General features: G+C 35.0%; 2 protein-coding genes across 2 annotated transcripts; both read left to right on the top strand.

The window, feature by feature from the left end:
• The first annotated feature begins 290 nt into the window (after positions 1-290).
• Positions 291-10,597, top strand: plcxd1 (phosphatidylinositol-specific phospholipase C, X domain containing 1). Its single transcript, XM_067373985.1, has 7 exons — positions 291-782; positions 1,087-1,207; positions 1,873-2,015; positions 8,280-8,408; positions 8,608-8,763; positions 8,937-9,117; positions 9,592-10,597. The coding sequence occupies exons 2-7, from the start codon at positions 1,096-1,098 to the stop codon at positions 9,846-9,848; spliced, it is 978 nt and encodes a 325-aa protein (XP_067230086.1). The 5' UTR covers positions 291-782; positions 1,087-1,095; the 3' UTR covers positions 9,849-10,597.
• A 3,390-nt stretch (positions 10,598-13,987) lies between these two features.
• Positions 13,988-16,701, top strand: si:dkey-66a8.7 (PI-PLC X domain-containing protein 1). The gene is made up of 6 exons (XM_067374252.1): positions 13,988-14,354; positions 14,734-14,870; positions 15,058-15,186; positions 15,284-15,439; positions 16,193-16,376; positions 16,452-16,701. Exons 1-6 carry the CDS (start codon positions 14,237-14,239, stop codon positions 16,682-16,684), a joined length of 957 nt encoding a protein of 318 aa, XP_067230353.1. The 5' UTR covers positions 13,988-14,236; the 3' UTR covers positions 16,685-16,701.
• Positions 16,702-17,351: the final 650 nt, after the last annotated feature.

The raw sequence follows: 17,351 nt of genomic DNA, 5'->3' as shown, positions 1-17,351 counted from the left end.
AAGGTTTATGAATATTAATGGTGCATGGCTGATGACGCTTCCTTGCGTCTAGCCAATTGCCCTAATTAATATTCATGAGCGAAATTTTTTCATTCGTAAATGTGTTAGCCGTCTCTCCAACGTCTGCCTTTCAGCGAATCATTTCGCCCTACGTCTTGTTACGTCATTGATATTCATAAGTCAAGCTCAACAAATCATGTCGTCCTTCTGGCCGAGCGTCTCGTCACGTAATTAATATTCATGACACAAGCCTTCACCGTAGTACGTGTCTGAAACTGACAGACCGGCCGGGTGGAGAATGCAGCGGACAAGTGCGCCGTTTTTATCACCATTTCTGTTCTCCAGTATCTCTTCAATGGACAGATTATCGAAAGGTCCAGTAGTACGAAGATTCGTTTGACGATTGAAATGAAAGGAAAACTCTGAAACAAGTTGAATTTCATCATTACACGGTGAAGAAGAGAGTTTCTTCCGGACTATTTCGTTTTTCAACGCGGGATTTTGTTGTGGATACCCAGCCTTGTTCAACCTTGTGCCGCCAATGACAAGTTCATCACCGCGTAACATCCACCTCACTTTTACACGACCACTATGGTGCTTTGGGAATCAATGAAGTGGACGAATATATATCACATTTCCTTGCAGCATCTGAGTCCTTCAGCATCAGAATCTGTTGAAGCCGGTTTAACCTGTTCTCACGTGTCAAGTCTACCGAATAAAATTACTTTAAACATCATTGCTGAAATACTCTCCCTGGACTAAGAAACAACATTTAAAGCCTGGTAAATCCTGATATTTTATAACTCACGACAGTGCATATTTCAATTCATTTCATTTGAATGAAATCCTGTATTTGCATAGCTACTGGTCTTTTCCATGCTAAACAAACCACAATGAATTTCCATTGCTGGTTTATTGTTGGTCTTGATGGTGGACCAGCTACATGAAGCTGCTTGACCTAGGGAGACTTTCTGGTTAATCCTTAACTATGCTGGTGTCTTTGTGTTTATTTTGGATATTTATCAAGTTTAAGATGAAGTTGAATGAAATACAGTACACATTCTCTCAACTTTTACATTTTGACAGTAATCCAAGATGACATCGGCTATCAGCCAAGTGTCATTGAGTGAGCTGCCCATGGATAACTGGATGGCCAATCTACCCAGTGCACTGTGGGATACCCCTCTCTGTTACATGGCTATTCCAGGTATTTAACCTTTAATTTTCATTTATATGTTTACTAACCGAATGCAACATCTTTTTCTAAATATGCACTTCTGAGTAATGAAAAAAATAATATTTTTGAGGGAATTTGAACTTTTTTTTCTTCTTTTTTTATGTTTTCATTAAGTGCCTGCAATGATAAACTTTTTATGGTTTAAATTTAATATAAATCCTCTATGTATTGAAAGTGTGGATATTGTTATTTTTGGAGTGTACCATTACTTGATGAGAGTGACCTCAGTTCTAATTTCTGATTAACTGCATACCCTTTTTTTACAGTCTGCTTATATTTGCTTAGACAGTATAGTTCAGTACCATTAAAGGGATAGTTCACACAAAAATGAAAACTCTGTTATCCTTTACTCACCCTCAAGTAGTTCCAAACATGTGTAAGTAACCAAACAGATCTTGCACCCCACTGTCTACCATAACATTTTTATTTTTCCTACTATGGTAGTAAATGGGGGGCGAGATCTGTTTAGTTACTGACATTTTTCCAAATCTTCCTTTGTGTTCAACTGAACAAAGAAATTCATACAGGTTTGGAACTACTTGTGGGTTAGTAAATAATGACAGAGTTTTCATTTTGGGGTGAACTATCCCTTTAATACTCCTGGTCATTGTGTCATTGTTTAAATGGCTTTGTAGGGAGCCATAATGCCATAACCTACTGCCTGGATAAGAATGACCGCTCTCCAGTGGACCCTACTCAACCAGATATGTTGCAAAGGCTGGACAAGTACATGAAACCCATCATAAGGCCATTCGTATACAAATGGGCAATAGCACAGGTACGTAGTTGTCTTTAGGCCTTTCGAAATTATTGATTGATCATCTGATTGTGGTTTTCGATCTTTAAATTTGATCTAATTGCAGTTATTTGAGAACTGCAATAATTGTGAAGTTTAAATTTTAATCAAGTTTTGTGATTGGTCTTTTTATTTTTTAAGGAATTAAAGGGAATAAAGAAAAAGAAATAAGACTGTAAAAAAGTTTTAGGTCTAATTGTAGTTGTGAAGTAAACTATTTGTAATATTTTATTTTAAAATATCCACACATTCACTCTTATTTGTAAGTCTAATATGTCGAACATGCAAAATGTTTCTTGTCTCATCACATTCAGTTATGAATTACATGAATCGTGTCAGTGATAGAATATTTTCAGTTCAAAACAACGAAATTTGATTAAAAAATTAGTAGTTTGCATCATTGGATCGCTTATCTCAAAAAGGATATTCATTCTCTAACACATTTTTTTTGTGTTATGAGTATTTTAACACGTGTCATTTTGCGTTACACGTGTCATTTTGCGTTAAAGGTGCAATAGGACATTTTCGGAGAGGCTAGCAATAGCAAGCTAGCTTTCAAATCATAACATCCACCCTCCATTCAGAGCACTCTCCAAAGCCATGCCTACGGTGGCCCAGTAGTGCACAACACAACGAAATTAAAAAAGCAAACATAAGTTCACAACACAACGAAATAAAGCCACAACACAACGGAAATGCTCCCGGCCACTTGGGGGCGCTCAGAGCTCGGTAATGTTACTATTCCTTGCCACTGTTCTATAAAGTCGACAGTTTTACAAAGATATCAATACCATGATTAGTTTTAAGTATGTAAGCATTGTATATCGACATGAAATATGAATTAAAAATCCACTATGTTCACAATAGCTTCAAATTTATACTTGTGAATGATTTGACGCAATACCACGGTGCATGATAAAGGGAACACCCACCAATTCCACCAAGTGGTTAAAACGTATAATTTGTATTCATTACAATGACTTTGTTTAACATTTAAAAACAGACATGTTCAAATTCCAAAGCTTGTTAGTTCCTGTTCGTAAGAATGACAAGCTTTGGAATTTGAATATGTCTATTTTTAAATGTTAAAAGTAATTTTAATGAATACAAATTGTACGTTTTAACCACTTGGTGGGATTGGCAGACGTTCCCTTCATCATGCGTTGTGGTAGCGCGTCAAATCATTCACAAGTATAAATATGAAGCTATTTTGCACGTAGGTGATATTGAATTAATATTTCATGTCGATATACGGTGGTTACATACTGTTTAAACTAATCATGCTATTGATATTACTGCCGACTCTATAGAACAGTGGCAAGGAAAACTAACTTTTTCAGAGCTCTGAGAGCCCCCTAGTGGTCGGGAGCATTTCCGTTGTGTTGTGGCTTGATTTCGTTGTGTTGTAGCTTTATTCCGTTGTGTTGTGGCTCGATTCCGTTGTGTTGTGGCTTTATTCCGTTGTGTTGTGGCTTTATTCCGTTGTGTTGTGGCTCGATTTCGTTGTGTTGTGAACTTATGTCTGCCTTTTTAATTTCGTTGTGTTGTGCACTACTGGGCCACCGTACATGCCTCCTCCAAATCACATGAATGCGCACACACACAGCTGCTCTTGGCAAAGCATCACAAGAGACTGCGTTAAACTACCTCATGTCTCAAAGCACATAAACTTACAATAATAATGATCATAAACAACTTGGAGAGCTTGTACCTGACTGCTGCCAGGGGCGTGGGAAGAAGTTTTAGGTTGGGGGTACTGTGCGTGCGTGCATACGTAAGTATATTTTATATACTTAATAAAAAGAAGCATTTATTAAGTATATAAAACACGTCAAAACTCCAGGAAACAACAAGCATATCGCTGAGAAAAAAAATAAAAAAATACTGCATAGCCCACACACCAGGACATTTGAATGCACATGGCAAATATATAGCCTCAGCGTTTAACAAATAAAAAGTATAAAACTTATTTTCTTTTTTTTTTGTCAGTACATCCGAGATTTCCATGTTCCACTTTTAAGTTACATGTCGCCTAGCCATATCCACAACCTACAGGTCCCAGCATTAACTGTGATACATTATAATATTTGTTATTAAAGTATCAACAACATTCAGAAACATAAAAGCAAGCAGGCAGTGCTGCGTGCATGATTTGGCATGGCAGAAGAACGAGCGTTCCTTTATAATCACTAAAAAGATCAAAGATCTCACAACGCTTCAATGACTGCACAGTGATTCTTTAATAATAATGTCTACACTTTTTTAATCAGGATTTGCCAGCATGCAAAGCATTCAGGTCTGAATAAAAACTACGGCTTTTTGAGCATTGAGTGGATCCTAACATCTCATTGCATTCCAGAAATCAACAGATATGTCTGTGATTGGCTACATTGCTCAATGCTGCAAAACATGTTATTGAAAACTCTGCCTATGCTTGAGCCCGTAAAGCGTTTTTATTAGATCTTAGTAGTTCTTTAAAAAAAAGAAAAGAAAAAAAAAAAAACATTTTTATAGCCCATTTAAAGTGTTTGTTACAAACAAATTATTAAATGATAAAAATGAATAACAGTAACTAAAAACGGGGGGTGCTGCAGCACCTATGACTGCTGCAGATTCATTTCAGTGTTGATTCTGTTGACATGGATACGCATAATTCTGAGTGAAGACGTGAACAGCTCTGGTTATAATGTCACTGGTTGCCATCTCTTAATTATGTTTTGAAGTTATGGCATGAACACAGCATAAGCTTGTTGTTTTGATTCGGTAGGAACTATAAAAGGTGGCTGCTGTTTGTTTGCGATTCTCCATGACAACGTCTGTCTAAACTCTGCATAGCATGAAAAGCGCTGATGACTGCGTGAACAGGGTGCGCGAGGGTATGTAAAAACATATGCTGACAGGCAGGTACATCGTATTTGGACCGAATATAATGATTGGATGAACATTTTATGGTCCTACGCCTTCCACAGATGATATATATTTATAAAAATACATTTAGACCCTTTAACATAGTGATTGCTATCAGGATATGAGACTTTCAGCCAGTATAACAAAAAATGTTTCTGTAGAGAGAGAGAGAGAGAGAGAATCAATCATCTATTGCACCTGTGTGTTAAAAACAAAGACCAAGGCCACGTTCACACTGTCAGTTTTTGGGATTGACAACCGCATTTAGTTACAGGTTTGAGTCTCGAAATGTCCTGTTCACACAGCAACTTACAGTAGCGACTGGAACACTGTCTGTCTGAACGTGCAATAAGAGTCAAGCCTGTATTCTCTTACTAGTAACCATAACAACAGTGACCAACGTAATATTAAAGATGGCGACGTCCATAAAACTGAGAAGTCTCATCACTTTTGACATGGCAAGAGACCAAATGAACTGCTCATATCTCTTTATCTCTTCTAGTTACCGAAAGTGAAACCACACACAAAAACACCGGCTCTCTTGCACTGTATGATGTGACATTAGTTGTCCAGTCCTGTTCCGTTCACACAGCGCAAAAATTCAGAGAATGCGGTTGTGAGTCCTGAAAATTTACGGGTGTGAGTTTGGTTATAAAATGCGGTTGTCACTCCTGTAAATAACCGTACTGTGTGTGAACGTAACCGTATTAAGGACTCAAATACAGGACAGACAACCGTATTCTACTGCTGTGTGAACCTAGCCAAAATGCAACAGTGTGTCCAACACAATGTGTTAATTATCATCCAATCACATTGCTGCTTGCGTCACCTCTTGAGCCATTATTTATTGTTCTTACGAGCAAGTCTCCTCGTGCTTCAACTTTTCATCATTGGTGGATATATCTTCGATGCGTGGAGGTAAGAAAAAAGTCTGTATTTGGTATTAGAGGCTTTAAAAGTGTCTTTTGTGATAATTTGTTGACGATCGAGGCTCGAGGGGCATTTTACACATATACGCGGTAGCCGGAAAACTGCTTCACGAATGGCGATGTGAGCCACGCCAATGCTAACGTTACATGATTTCGGTGGTGGGAACTTATATTAATGAGCTTTATTTTTTATTTTATTTTTTTCGATTTATTGTGAGTTGAATCACTTGTAAGTAATTAATGACACATTGTAGCCATGCCGTGATTCGCACAAGGGAATTTCATGGTGCCGTTTTCTGCATCTCTCTTGAAAATGAACGGTTGCTGCCATATATTGTGTAAAATGCCAACTGCCCTAAGAAGTTAAATGTGCTCTAAGTGATCCTGGGTGGAGTAACTTTCTGTTGACATTCGAAGTGTTGTCAAACAAAACAGAGGCTAGCTAGACCCTCCCTCCTCCTCCTCCTCCCCCTCCCATCCGTGCTTCCTGAAACAGTCATGAACGCGCATTTAAAATCATTCTTGTCGGTTATTGGCTGGAGCATGTTTATTATGTTTTGTGGTCCAGGCTGGACCAGTTTATTTTTATTACCGTTTTCAGAGCTTGTGGCGACTACAGAGACCGTGTTTTTTTACAGTGTGTTCAGGGGACAGGCAGCTAGCGGATAGTGGGGAGATGTTTGCTGTATGTGACAAAAAATATTTTGGCCTAAAAACGTGTGACATCACTTAGAGCACCTTTAACATGATCTCTGCCGCTTAAAATTTTCTTTGCTTTCAAGCTAAAGTTAGCTTACTATATTCTTTATGTGAACAGATAACGAACGAGTCTTTATTTGCACTCTTGCAGCTTCGAATGAAAGATGCCCCTGAAGCGCTCGTGACAGTTATTGATGGTGACAGGCAGATATACGAGGCTTCATCTCACCGACCTTCACCATCACTTGTATGCTCTGCACTCAAACAAATACGTAAATAAAAATGATTAAAGTTTAATATGCTGTCAAATACCACTTTTTTTTTTAATTCAAACTTTATTAACCATTAACTCTACAGGAACTTTTCACTCAAGCAACACTGTTAGAGTTTAAATGGCTATTTTGATTGTCTTTTTTGAATTGTTTCTTTTTTATGTAACGTTAAATGTAGCGGGATTAATAAATTCTATATAAACTACATGAGTTTGTTGTGTTTTTATTGCATACAAGTTTTGTTCAATTGGATCAAAAATAACACATTGACACATTGTGTAACTATATAACACATCAGTGTGTAAAAAATGTAAACCGTTTTTGTGTTAAGAGGAATAACACATTGGTTGAGTTAAAATTTACAAAATGTGTTGTCCTTATCTAGACAAAAAAGTGTGTTAAGAAACAATACAGGTTGTGTTTTCAACACATCATTTTTAAGTTAAAACTGAAGTGTTACATTGGAAATCACACTCATCTTCTGTGAACAGTTCTTTTGATTGATTGGCCATCTCCATCATTTTGACATTGATGAGCGTTGTTAGACTAATGAGGCACATCAGTCTAAAGTGTAAGTTTTAAAAATTATGTCATCCTAATCAAACAGAGCAGTGTGTAATACAGTCTATGGTGGTTACAGCCCTGACTATTAATTGCATTTTTTTTTTTTTTGACCGTTAATTGTTAGTACAAAATTCATAATCATGACAGGCTTAGTTTGTCGTCACTGACGTTTTCATAAAGTGCATTTGCATTTTTTTGATTAGTCATAATTTCATAGTCATCACCATTATATGTTTCTATATTTTCCATTGGATTACTTGTAACCATTTTGGACAATGGTTGCACAATTCACATTTTCAGTTACATGAACAAATGGTAAACTGTCTGGGTTCATTGAAAGCCTTGGTGTTCTTCATATGTTGAAATACAAAATCATTAATACTAAATCAGAGAAGGCATGATCAAATTCTTTATATCCAACCATTTTGACTGTCACATTTGAAAAAATTCAGTAATGGCTAAACACGTAAAAGCTGAAATAAATGGCCATGCGGGTATGGTATCAAATCTCTCATGAGGTTATAGACCAATTTATGTCAGCATGCATCAGCAGATTCCTATAGAGGACGAGTCTCTAAAATCTATCAGCATGAGAGGCAATAAATTGCAGTCTGTTGTCGTGGAGAAATCAATTAAACACTCAGTGGCTTTGCTACTGTGAAAGCTTTGAAAGCACAATTAGATGGGATAGTTATGACAAAAGTAACATTGACAGATGAGCATTGTCCCAAATCTATAGGATAGATACAGTGTTATGTTTTTAGAGATGTCACTTTCAATGGTTTCACTCACACTGTTTGTCTCCATCTAGCTGTTCAGCACTATCTTTATGCACCTGCATTGTTAATGAATGTGCTTTACATTATTTACCATAGGAGTCTTGCATTAGGGAGCAGTTAGATTGTGGAGTGCGATACTGTGACCTGAGGATAGCACATCGGCCTAATGACAGCTCAAATGATCTCTACTTCTACCATGGTGTTTATACCACTATAACAGTGGAGGTAAGACAATGAAAACAATTGATCAAACATTTTAGACTGCCAAGGCCTTTAATGATTTAAAATATAGCATAACATTCCCCAGTATCAGTTTGTTGTGTAACTTGATATGTGCAGTAGTTCTAATTTGTTAGTTTGATGTTTGAAGAATAGAAATGTATGCTTTTTAATTGAATTAAACTAATTTATTGTGTTATTTCAGATAGTATTAAAAGAGATCAGAGAGTGGTTGGATGTTCATCCAAAGGAGGTAGTCATCCTCTCATTTAGCCACTTCCTTGGCCTCAGTCAAGAGCTTCACACAATGCTTGTCTCAACTATAAAGAGTGTTTTTGATTCCAAACTCTGTCCCAAAATGGTATGAATCAGTTTTTCTTGTTTAATTTTGGAAATAGATGATGGGAACAAATTTATATATATATATATATATATATATATATATATATATATATATATATATATATATATACAACATAAGTAGCAATATATTTCCAAAGCTTTATGAAATTATACGTTTGATTTTTCTATCAGGATCGTGTGACATTGCGGACATTATGGAGCCAGGGTCATCAAGTTATCATTTCATATGAGCACAATATTGCCAATTGCCACAGAGAATTGTGGTTCCATATACCTTATTGGTGGGCCAACAAGTGCAAGGCTGAATCGCTGATCGAGGAATTTGAACGGAGAAAACAAAATGGCCGACCAGGTAATCCTTAATGATATGCCGTTAATTAAATAATAAAGTAATTTATTTATTCCCTTGATAAAAATATCATCCTCTTATAATAATTTATAAGCTATTTTATTAATTTTTCGCTTGATAAAACTATCATCTTTGGAAAAGTGAAATGTTTCCTGTTACAGTAACTCAGATGCTTTTATTTTATTTTAATTTTATCGATATCCTTAGAAATGTGAAAATGTGTCCTGTAATTATAATTCATAAGCTATTATTTTAGTAATTATTCTCTTGATAATCTCTGGAAAAATGAAATGTTTCCTGCAACAGTAACTCGATTATTTGTTTATTTCATTCTCTTGATAAAACTATCATCCTTGAAAATTGAAATGTTTCTTGTAACAGTAACTCATAAACGTTTATTTTCTTTTCTTGACAAAGCTATCATTCTTGGGAAAAGTGAAAGTAAACATCAGTTTTCATGTACACCATTTTCCACAGGCGGCTTTTTTGTGACTGGCATCAATCTTACTGAAGATCTGAAGTACATATGCTCCCATCCCACAGAATCACTTAAGGATATGGTGATGTCTACATATCCCACATTACTTAGCTGGGTCAAGCAACAGAAGCCTGGCTCTAACACTGGCTCCCTCAATATCATAGCTGGTGACTTTGTGACAGAGAGCCAGTTTATACCAACTGTTATTGCACTGAATGAAAATCTGCTCAACAGGACCATAATACCAGAGCCTTGACCCTCTTATAATCTGCACAATGTATTTAGCATTTAAAGAAAGAAGTGTTTGATGTTCTTGTGATGTTTTTATACTAGTCAACTTTGCACTTTTTTTTTATAAGGGTGCTTACACACTAGAGTTTATGCTGCGTCAGCTCCATTCATTTCAATAGCGATGGTGCATTGCAAGGTCTTTCCATTCCCTCAAAATGGATGCTGTCCATCAAACGCTCTTTCATAGAGCTGTATCCAGTGTGTAAGCACCCTGAGCTGAGGGTGATAGATAATTTTGAGTTATGGGTAGAATAATGTAATGCACTGACTATTATGACTTGAATTTACTGTCTTAAGCTTATTTATGCAGTCTCCAATATATACCTCTGATTTTGCAAAAATGTTGATCATTTTTAAAGGACCTGGTTCCAAGTGGATGTCATTATCAAGTTCCGAGTTACCACAACTTTACATACAGCACCAGTCACAGGCACATTACAGGACACAATAAGTTCACTGGGAGGATGAGACTTTAACAGTTTGCATGAGAATTGCTGAAGACTACTCAATGCAAACCTGCACAAATAGGATTATAAAACACTCAGGATTGTTCATTCTTTATTATCTATACTCGTTTTCAACTTTATACTGTGTGGAATGGCTATGGAAATATGATTCAAATAATCACATGTCTGCATGGTGCACACAATCAAAAGCATGAAGAGACACTGGAATATTTCTGTGGTTGCACATATTATGTTCTCTGCCATAGTAGCATGCAATAAGATATCAGTTTGCATTACAAACAATTATGCTTATACTAACACAATATCAGCAAATGAATGGAATATAAAATATTCATATTTAATATTTGAAACTTTACAATAAATAAAACATATCTAACTATATTTATTCAGTTATTTGTTTTTTGTTTTAATTGGCTATGTTTTCAGGAGTCATTTGAACGTCAGTGTCAATTTTTGTTTGTATTTCCTTTATATCCACTAAATTTGGCAGAGTCCTTCAGGGGGGTATTCCACAAAACAAAGTTAACTTAACGTCACATATACCCTGAACTCTCGGTTGATTAACCCAAACCAAAAACGTGTCCGACCAACTAGTGTTCCCGGTTAACACACAAGACATTCTCAACAGAGCGACGAATCGATGATTCACCATGAAAAAGCGTGCCATTCTACTTCCTTCTTCTTCTTTTGTTTAATGGCGATTTACCCACATGAAAAAATACTATAGTAATTTACAGGAAATACTATAGTGTTTTTGAACCATACTATAGTAAAGGACTTAAATTAATTTGTTGTGGTAATATAGCTAAACAAATTACCATACCCAGTACTGTACTAAGTTTTCTACAACTATAAGGTATATTATAGGCTACTAGTTTACTGTAGTAAAAACTAAAGTATACTACAGTATTTATTAGTTTATCAGTCACTATAGTTAATACTACATTATGCTGTAGAATTCATTAATAAAGTGTTGTATATACTGTAATATAGGCTATAGCATACTACAATTCACTATAGTATGGTTCAAAAACATTATAGTATTTACTATTAATTTTAGTAGAAATTATTTTTTCATGTGGGTACATAGCCTACTTAGTGCATATCACCACCTATTTGGTGGTTGTGCAATCATTTTTTCAATATTTTCGTTTAAAAAGTAATCTTTATTCACTGAAAATAAGAATTATATTGTTTGTTTGGATCTACATTCATTTCCCCTTTTTGTAACATTTTCTTTGCTATAATGTATTTCAATAATAAAATACATATTATTATTGAAATACATTATAGCAAAGAAAATGTTACAAAAAGGGGAAATGAATGCAGATTCATGTATGAGATGAGATATAAGATAAATAATAAATATATTAGAATTGAGTAAACATTTAAATATTATCTTGTTCATGAATATATATATATATATATATATATATATATATATATATATATATATATATATATATATATATATATTACTTTGTAGTTATTACACATAGTATATTTAAGTTTAACGTACCAAACAAGTTAACTTGCCACCAATCAAAATTCATCCATGCCTCCCATCATGCTTTGCTGCATGAATAAATTATGAGCTGAATTTTTTTTAGTAATTTTCTTTATTCTCACTATTTAAATTTTGCTGTTTTTCTGTTTTCTTTTTAGTAGCTTGTTTTCTAATGTTCAGAGTTGATCTGTTTATCAGAATATGTTGTTTGTCACCGTTGTTGAGATTCATACGCTGATTCTTGATGTCTGTGTGTGCCTAATATATATATTATATATTTATTTATTTATTTTTTTTTGTGATAAGGACAACTTAAAAAAAAAAAAATTATTGTAAAAGTTGATCTTCCGCTGTAGAATCACAGTGCTGCTGTAATCAATAATGTAAATCTAACTCAGAGATTGGGCTCTAAATGAGTTCAGTGATTCAGATCAAACAATGATTATGTGAAAACATAACCAACACCACCTGATCATCTTTTAACTTTGCTTGTCTGGTTGGTTCTAATGCAGTTAAAACTGCCCAAACAAAATCTAATATTAAAAAGTCAAGGGTCAAGACCTCAACTAAAACAAACCCTGACCTCGACGATGGTAACTTAAAAATTGTGATTTTCTCCTTTGGTGAAAAACTATAAAAAGGTAAATGTTTGAAAAAAATGTCTGTAGAACAGCCAAAACAAATGTTCCAACTGCTCATCAACAGCTCCTTGAATTCACACACACCACGACAAAATGGCGTCATTACCTGCCGCAAACCAGTGTGTAGGAGGCGTGGTCAGGAGAAAAACTTCATAATTTAAGTGCATTTAACTTACATTTATTAACACATTCAAATACACCCACAAATTAGTAGAATGTACTTATATTTTATAAGTAATGCACCCAAACTTAAATATTTTAAGTATATTGTAATTATATTTTTAAGTAAATATAAAATCCGGGCTAAGAGTGCACACATCTGAATACCTCTTATCCCAAACTAACCCAGAGAATAAGTTGCTATGGCTTGCATATACCCCTGAAAGTTACATCCGTTTTTGAAACCAAAAGTTGAGGTTATCCACTTACTTGCTCTTAAACACACCAGGTATGTCACATAACCTGCTTTCTGGAATACCCCCCAGGCTGTTTTGGTTTAATGTTTGTTGTTATTGATGGGTTGAATCTATTTCTGGTTTTCGAAAAGTTATTTTAGCTTTAAGACTAGCCCTTATTTATTTAAAGAAGCAATTATTTCTTAATATGCAAATAAATACCTAATATTATTTATAGTAATATTTATGCCTTGTTGGAGTTTCGGTGTAACATTAAAAACAACAGGTGAGTTATTAATACTGAAGGATTCTCTGATTCTATCAACACACAAACAGAAGCAAGAGAGAGCAAGAATTAGCTGACGTGGAAAGCAGCATTTAACTATGCTTTGTTCTATTGATTATGGTCTCTGCTGAAAGCCTTTAGTCAAAGTTAACCTTTGATAATGGGGCTTTGTACCTCTCACCTCAAAGATGATGAAAATGATGAAAGGTCACCAGATTTCCAAACCACAGTTTGGAATAACATGTTGACAAATTTGAGAGAGAAAAAATGAAATTGTATTGCCATAGTATGTTTAAAGGGAATATAAGACTTTATGCACAGACAAAACTTGATTATGGTAAAAATAAATTAAGTAACAGGATGGAAAAAAAGAGCTTAGTCAGTGATCAGTGCTGAGAACGTCTACTTTATATTTTTTGAATGATTTTTTTTTTTTTTTTAAACAGACAGGCTAGCTTTAATTTTGATTAGAGAAATACAAAACAAACACATCCAATATGCCTAATACTAGTGCTAGTATGCTAGGTTTTTCGTTAAAAATGAGTGATGTACTATCTGGGAACAAAGTTAAGATTCACCCCTTTTTTGTATGTCATAAAAGATGAAAGAAGAAAAAAAATGTATGGTTTGTGAATGTAATATTTTATCCAAAATATCTAGACTTAGGATATATGACGGGAAAATGAAAATGTACTGCAGAACAGGAATGACCAAAATGTCTATCAAGTACAGGAAAATACATTTTTGGGCGGTTTTAACAACTCATGAACGAAACAGCTATACAGCGCGAGAGACTGAAGCCGCAGGAAACAAGGAAATACAGAGCTAGCGCGTCAAGAGTCTTACATGTCCACGTATAATCGTAACACGTCCAAAAGACTATTGTTTTCGTAGAAAAAGGAGTTCACTAAACTATGAAGTTATGTGGTTACATTTAAAAAGCGTTGGGCTTTGAGCCTCGTTACTGATAGTGTGTTATCTGTTGTTTCGTTCAAACACGGACGGTTTCAGCGGATCAACTCATTTTGTTAGAGACATTTGTAGAGGTACTGATTTTATGCACTCCGGTAAACTGATGGATAACATAAAAGAGGATGAAATTAATAACGAAGAATGGATGTCATGTTTGCCAGAGAAACTGTGGGATGTCCCTTTAACGAATCTCTCAATACCAGGTGAGCCCATGAGGAAGGACAACGAAAGTGTCAATTACATTGTTTTTTTTTTTTTTTTTTTTTTTTTTTTAACTTGATGTAACCAGTTTTATTTATGAAACGTTATTTTATTTTATAGTATTTTACCAAAATAATATAATTACTGCATAATATATTGTGCTTTACTTTCCAAATTATCATTCTGAAAATAAAAAAGCACATCAAATACATTTCTGTCTTACACCCCAGTTTTCTCTTAATATAGATTTCTAAATATTTCCAAAGTAATCTCGAGAAGATACAGTGACTAAACAGATGCAAAATAGTTTATTTTATGTCCACAAAATTCACAGGGATATGAAATGTTGAGTTTAAATCTATCCAAAACATTTGTTTTCAGGTAGCCATGATGCAATGAGCTACTGTCTGGATATCACTTCTCCTCTGATAAGGTCTGAGTCAGACACCTTCAGGTTGCTGGATGGAGTTTTCTGCTGTTTCACTCGGCCAGCTATTTACAGATGGGCCACTACTCAGGCAGGCATTTACCTCAAATTTGTTGATTATTTTGACTGCTTAAAATGCCTAATATTTCATAGCAGAGATACAAGTGTTTCTCCCATTGCTCATAGTGTCAGTATATTTGATGTGCAAATTCAGGCATTTTTACATGATAAGTGTATTTGTAACACCATATCAAAGTCCCTTATTGTGTTGCGAGCAGGTGCAAGACATAGTAGAACAACTCACAGCAGGCATTCGATACTTTGATCTTCGAATTGCCCATAAACAGTATGATTCTTCAAACGAGCTTTACTTCACTCATGTAATTTACACACATGCGACCGTCATTGTAAGTATGCATGTTGAGATGGATTAGCTATTTAAGTTTGCCATTTTATTCTTTATTTTGTGCATTTTTTGCTTAATAGACATGTTTTGTTTTCTAGAAAACTCTACAGACAGTTGCTTCGTGGCTTGAATCTCATCCCAAAGAAATCATCATTCTTGCTTGTAGTCATTTCGAAGGGCTGGACCATAAACTGCATGAGGAATTCATATATTCTCTGAAGAAAATCTTTGGCTCTAAGCTATGCCCTCGCAATGTAAGAAACCATTTGGAATTTCAGACCCAACATTTTTCTTTAATATCATTCTGATAGTATGTTTAATACACTACAGGTCAAAATTTTATAATAATTAAGATCTTCAATGGGTTTGAAAGAGTCTTTTATGCTCACCAAGGCTGTATTTTTTGATCAGTAAAATCAGTGAAGCTGATTTAGTGTTAAAGAAACATATCTTCTTATTATTGTCAATGTTTTTGTGAAAACAGTGATACATTAGCATTCAAAAGTTTGAGGTAAACAAGGACAGATTAAATTGATCAAAAGTGACAGTAAACACTTTTATAATATTACACAAGATTTGTATTTCAAATAAATGCTGTTCTTTTGAACTTTTTAATCAAATAATTCTGAAAAAAGCATTAAGGTTTCAACAAAAAATTAAAGAAAAGCTATTTTTAACATTAATAATTGATAATAAATTTGCACCAATAATAAATGAGCACCAAATCAGCATATTAGAAAGATTCTGAAAAATCATGTGACACTTAAGACTGGAGTAATGATTCTGAAAATTCAGCTTTGCCATCACAGGAATACATTACTTTTTTAGGTATATTAAAATAAAATAAAAAACACAGATATTTAAAATATTACTGTATTTTTGATCAAATAAAAACCAACAGTGTATATAAAAACATTTTGGAGTTGGCACTCATTCGTACTAACACTTAAAACAGCAACAGGCTCAAAATAGGTTACTAATTTGTTTTGTGTCACATATTTTTAAAGGAGGTCCTACTAACCTTGCGGAGCCTGTGGACATCAGGCTATCAAGTGGTTCTATCATATGAGGACCAGTCAGCAGCACGTCATGTGGACTTGTGGCCTGCTATCCCGTACCTTTGGGCCAATAAGCCTAATGCAGAAGAGCTGCTCCAGTATCTTGAATGGCAGAAACAGCTTGGTCGACCTGGTGAGAGAACCTTTTGGTTGATTGTAATTGGAACAATTTCCACTGGTCTCTAATCAGAATATTTCTTTTGCCCAGAGGGTTTTTTCGTAGCTGGGCTGAATTTGACAACAGATCGATGCTTCATCACCTCGCACCCTCGGGAATCTCTCCAAACTCTGACCATGGAGAATTGGAACTGTGTGAGGAAATGGCTAGAAGATCAGAAACCAGGAGCTGAACCCACAAGTCTAAACATAATAGCAGGCGACTTCATTGGACCTGTCCCATTATGCTCTATTGTTATTGCACTCAACAAAAAACTGCTGTAATCAAGGAGCTGTTGAACCACAGTGACTTTAGATGTAAGGTCTCGTCCCGAGTTTTATATCATAAATCCGTGACATGCTCAGTGACGTGAACTGCATTTACATGTGGGATAGAAATGGTAGCTAGCAAACAAAAACAATCTCTAGTGTTAATTTTGATCATGGCTTCTCTTGAAAAGAAAACTGGAAAAAACGAAGACGTGTGTGTGGACCAAGTGGTGGTTTGTTGTTGTCTCACTAATCGCGTCAGGTTCTGCACTCCTATTGGTTTTTGACTTGACGGTTGTCGGAGGAGAAATCACACTACAGAGGCAGTAGTCATTAATCGGCTGTCGGTGAACATGTCAAACTAAGAATCAAAAGACTTCGGATTTTGGCCTAGGATCTGAGGAATCTTTTAGGATTCGCAAAATTTGTCTTAAGACGTGAACCCTGCCTAAAAGTGTGTGCAGGTTGACTCCTAAATGCAATATTTTATCCTCAGTGTGTTTACTTGTGCCTTTTACAGTATCTGTATGCTCCCTAATGAACATTTTTTGATAGACAGCATACATGAATTTTATAACAATATTGTTTATATTAACACAAATCAACTTTGCTTCCTAATGTCTGATTTTATTGTAGTAAAATATAGTTTTGAGATATTTTAAGTACACTGTTTATAAAGCAA

The sequence above is a fragment of the Chanodichthys erythropterus genome, chromosome 21 (assembly GCF_024489055.1).
Source record: "Chanodichthys erythropterus isolate Z2021 chromosome 21, ASM2448905v1, whole genome shotgun sequence".
Classification (NCBI taxonomy): domain Eukaryota; kingdom Metazoa; phylum Chordata; class Actinopteri; order Cypriniformes; family Xenocyprididae; genus Chanodichthys; species Chanodichthys erythropterus.
The sequence above is the reverse complement of the archived record's forward strand: the minus strand, read 5'-3'. Positions and strand labels throughout refer to the sequence as shown.